Source organism: Histoplasma capsulatum, genomic scaffold (genome assembly GCF_000149585.1).
Source record: "Histoplasma capsulatum NAm1 scaffold_1 genomic scaffold, whole genome shotgun sequence".
NCBI classification, from domain to species: domain Eukaryota; kingdom Fungi; phylum Ascomycota; class Eurotiomycetes; order Onygenales; family Ajellomycetaceae; genus Histoplasma; species Histoplasma mississippiense.
This window is the reverse complement of record NW_001813982.1, coordinates 4,904,489-4,908,104: the sequence shown is the minus strand read 5'-3', so window position 1 is coordinate 4,908,104 and position 3,616 is coordinate 4,904,489. Positions and strand designations below refer to the sequence as shown.

The following is a 3,616-nucleotide window of genomic DNA, read 5'->3' as shown; positions in this document are numbered from 1 at the left end:
CCCAAAGCGAAAGGAGCTCGCGATATCTCACAGATTTTTGTAAATTTCGGAGGGCGTACCGTGAAAGGAGTGCGATGGTCGCCCACCGGCTTGGACGAGGGCTTGGTACGCATCTGCCTCTCTCTGCAGGGCTTCACGTCTTTCTGCCTCGGGATCGGGGGATGGAGTAGTTCCACAAACAGATTCATTCGGCCACGCAAACCCATCAAAGGAATCCTCATATTTGGCCAATCGCTTTTGAGGAACGAGTTGTTGGTCTTGCTGTTCTTTATCCGTGGCGACATGTAGAAGGCGCGCGCTGACTTGATCCAAGTCCACTGGATGCGATTTGACTGCTCCGTGCTCGCTACGTGCTCGTTCTCTACTTGCGATCAGACAGATTCCAAATGGAAGTGGGTGGAGCGCGAGAATGAAGCGGAGAAAATTACCTTAATCTCTGAATAAAAGACTCCGGCACATTCTCAAACTCGTCGACAGAGATACTCCTAGATTTGAGGTTAGACAGGCAATCGGGAACTGCGTTGCAAGAAAAACCAAACGCGAACCTTCTGTTCTGGAGGTACTCGTCCAGCTCCGCGTCGTCAAAGTCCAAGACGGTGCGACGGGATGGAGAAACGTATCGGCTTGGTGGTTGAGCGACGTCGCAAGTTCGCGGTTTCGGGGACTCAGGTCCCAGAGATGGCATCGCAGAGCTCTAGGAAAACGAATCTTTGTCAATACAAGTCCTTGAGTGCTCATGTGTTCATGAGGAAAATTGCTTCCATTTTGTCAAGTAAATATTCCTGCTTGGTAAGCTCTCAGGGTCCAACAAGACGAAACGTTGAAGAAAATGGCTTTCAGCGCACGGCATCAATGACCAACGGAGACACCTTCGGATTCATGCATCTGGTGGAAAATCGTTTGCTCGCGGTTTCAGGCATGGATGCCGCACCAACCGTGTATTTATACGCCCAATCAACATCTGTCCCGCAGCATGGGTGTGCATGGCTTTGTTCACAGCCCACTGAGCCGTGCAGGTGGTCTCTTCACCACCGATGGTATGAAACTCATAAAGGCTCCCAAGCCCCGCATGGGTCTCGGTCATGCGTTTATTTCGTTAAACAAAGCCGCTTTTTGATAATGGAACACCCGAACTTGATCGCCGTGTTGTATCCACATCAAAGCTCTCCTGGTGCCATTGCGGCAATTGTCGCCCCCGAGAACGCATCGCTACATGTTCCCTTCCATAAGGAGCCGGCATCAAGCCTCTGGAGCGAAGAGCCAACATGGGACCCTGAAGAGAGTAACAAGCCATCTTTAAACCAGATTGACCGTGAAGTATTGCAGTTGACATTCAACCATCGACCAAAAGGTAACGAGGGCTTTTGCCTTGGAAGAGATAAGAGCAAATGTGACATTTTTCTACCCCCTAAAATATAGCTACCCCATCAGCGCACGTCATTGTTACTTAACATTTGACAAGCAGAAGCCACGGAACCACCGTTCTCTATGACGGAAAAGGAGGAGAGAAGGAGGAGAGAAGCGCCGCAATTTCACGTGGATACTTGGTGGGCATTCGATTCCACTCATTGCACCAATTCCAAATTATTGTTTTCAAAGCCCGGGCGGATCCGTCCCAATACATTTCCAAGATTGAGAAATTCCGTATGGAGATAACTACATTACCTGAACCGTATATCGGCGGATTGGGTTTGTAAAGTCAAACTATAACAGTATCTGAAAACTCGGTTCTGGGGGCGTCGGAGTTGTAACTCGTCGCTGGGACGTGAGCACCGGTGTTGAATGTGCATGTAAAAAACCTCATGGTATTCTCAGCGAAGAAGTACGGCTGGCGTGGGGGAAAGAGATCCATATTATGAGTCGAGTCAAGCATGTAAACACCTGTATACCCTGATCTCCGACGAACCCCTTTTTGACACTTTAACAGAAGAATATTGTGAAGTTTTATCCTGAGATTGGTGGCCATGAACCTTGCTTGTATATGGACTATCTTCCATGCGGGAATCTTAAAATGCAGCATCGCAGCAAACCCTTTTCATACGAGGAGACGTTGGTAATCCTCCGCCAATGCCTATCAGCTTTGAAATATCTCCACGAAAGAAATCCTCCAATCGCACATCGCGATCTAAAACCGGAAAACATTCTTGTCCGCGAACGCAATCCTCTTCATATCCAGCTCGCGGACTTTGGTTTGGCAAAAGAAGGGACCTCTCTGAGGAGCCGTGTTGGGACAGAATGCTATGTCCCCCCTGAGTACTTCATGGCTGCTGAGCCGGGAGAAAAGTATAGCGTGAAAATCGATATTTGGTCACTTGGTGTCGTTGCTCTTGATCTCACGCACAGCCTGCCCACAGACGAGCTCAGTGGAATATCTTGGTGTGACAAAATCATTGATAGGGTCGACCAGTACAAGAGTGAAGGTCCAATGCAGTTCTTAAAGACCCACATGTTGGTCCTCAAACCAGAAGATCGATCGTCAGCAGACATCTGCTTGAAGGCGGTCGAACAGCTCCGTGCTCCCTCCCGAAATGGGTGTAGAACACCGACTCAAGCTTCGTTCGCCGAGGAAATTCTCAGCAGAGAACGGCCATCCTCTCTATATAACGTGAGTTTCTCTGCAACTAACTTAGAAGCCAACGAAAACTAAATGACTTTCTTCCGTAGGCGATATCAGGCTTCTCCTCCGATAGGATCAATGCCTACATCAGTACCAACATTCATATTCCAGAATCGCGAAAGAGATCAGCCCAGACACGGTCATCGTCGGGTACGTATCCCACCAGGCCGTCCAAACGTCCTGTACAGAAGGCGAGTCACAACAATCATGCAGAGCAAAAGGATTCTGAGTTCATTCTTTTCCATCGCGAATGGTTGCAAGATTCCAAATGCGTTGGATCTGAAGTTGCTGAGCTGGGCCGAGAAGACCCGCCCGGCTGGAACAGTACCAGCGATGGTAACTCGACGATCAAGAACATCTCCGAGAACCGAAGTACGCGGCCAAATATGGGTGAACAGTTCAATGACCCTGAACGCCCGTGCTCAGAGAGCGAAAAGGAACTCGCGCGTTTACTACAAAAAGATAAAAATTAATACTCGAAGCCATGCGTTCCTGGAATATTGAATTTGAATGTTGATTCTTGTGCCCGCAACATTTTACTTTGATGGAGAGGACTAATATTCCACTCACTCTATTACAACTCCTCTTTGAATTTGTCGAAGGAAGAAGGTATGGGGATATCTTTTGGGATCTCGGGAATGACTAACTGGTTGACATTAATTCATTTAAATAAGATTGGGGTTCTCCGTACATCTTCCTGCATGCAAGATGTTAGGCAGACTCTCTTCATATGAGGATTCCATAACGGTGTGCAAACTTGGGATGCTGGCAGTCCGAGATGACTATGGTTCTTTTTTATATTTCTTCCCATTTAAGGTACTGGGTGATTGAAGCACGATATATATAGAAAGATGTATATGTAAACGCATATGTATATTTCATATATTTTTGCGGGAGTGGGTTGACAGCAAGCATCATTGCATTCTGTAGTAGCAACTCAGCTCACTACTCTCAGTAACTGTTAAACTAGGTTTTCAAAATTTCAGCACCGTCAAAAAT

The 3,616-nt window shown here is 47.4% G+C and overlaps 2 protein-coding genes across 2 annotated transcripts in view; one reads left to right on the top strand and one right to left on the bottom strand.

Annotated features, from left to right (window-relative positions):
- The window catches only part of HCAG_01382 (predicted protein), a gene marked incomplete at both ends in the record, with an annotated part of 2,836 nt that extends 2,151 nt beyond the window's left edge, over nt 1-685 (bottom strand). The window contains 3 exons of the mRNA XM_001544285.1: nt 32-346; nt 429-485; nt 546-685. Of these exons, the coding sequence (XP_001544335.1) occupies nt 32-346; nt 429-485; nt 546-685 (512 nt within the window). The remainder of the gene's footprint in view (nt 1-31; nt 347-428; nt 486-545) is intronic.
- Nucleotides 686-973: 288 nt separating this feature from the next.
- Nucleotides 974-3,090, top strand: HCAG_01381 (predicted protein; the record flags this gene model as incomplete). Its single annotated transcript, XM_001544284.1, has 6 exons — nt 974-1,037; nt 1,327-1,351; nt 1,466-1,689; nt 1,746-1,873; nt 1,928-2,605; nt 2,665-3,090. The coding sequence occupies 6 exons, from the start codon at nt 974-976 to the stop codon at nt 3,088-3,090; spliced, it is 1,545 nt and encodes a 514-aa protein (XP_001544334.1).
- Nucleotides 3,091-3,616: the final 526 nt, after the last annotated feature.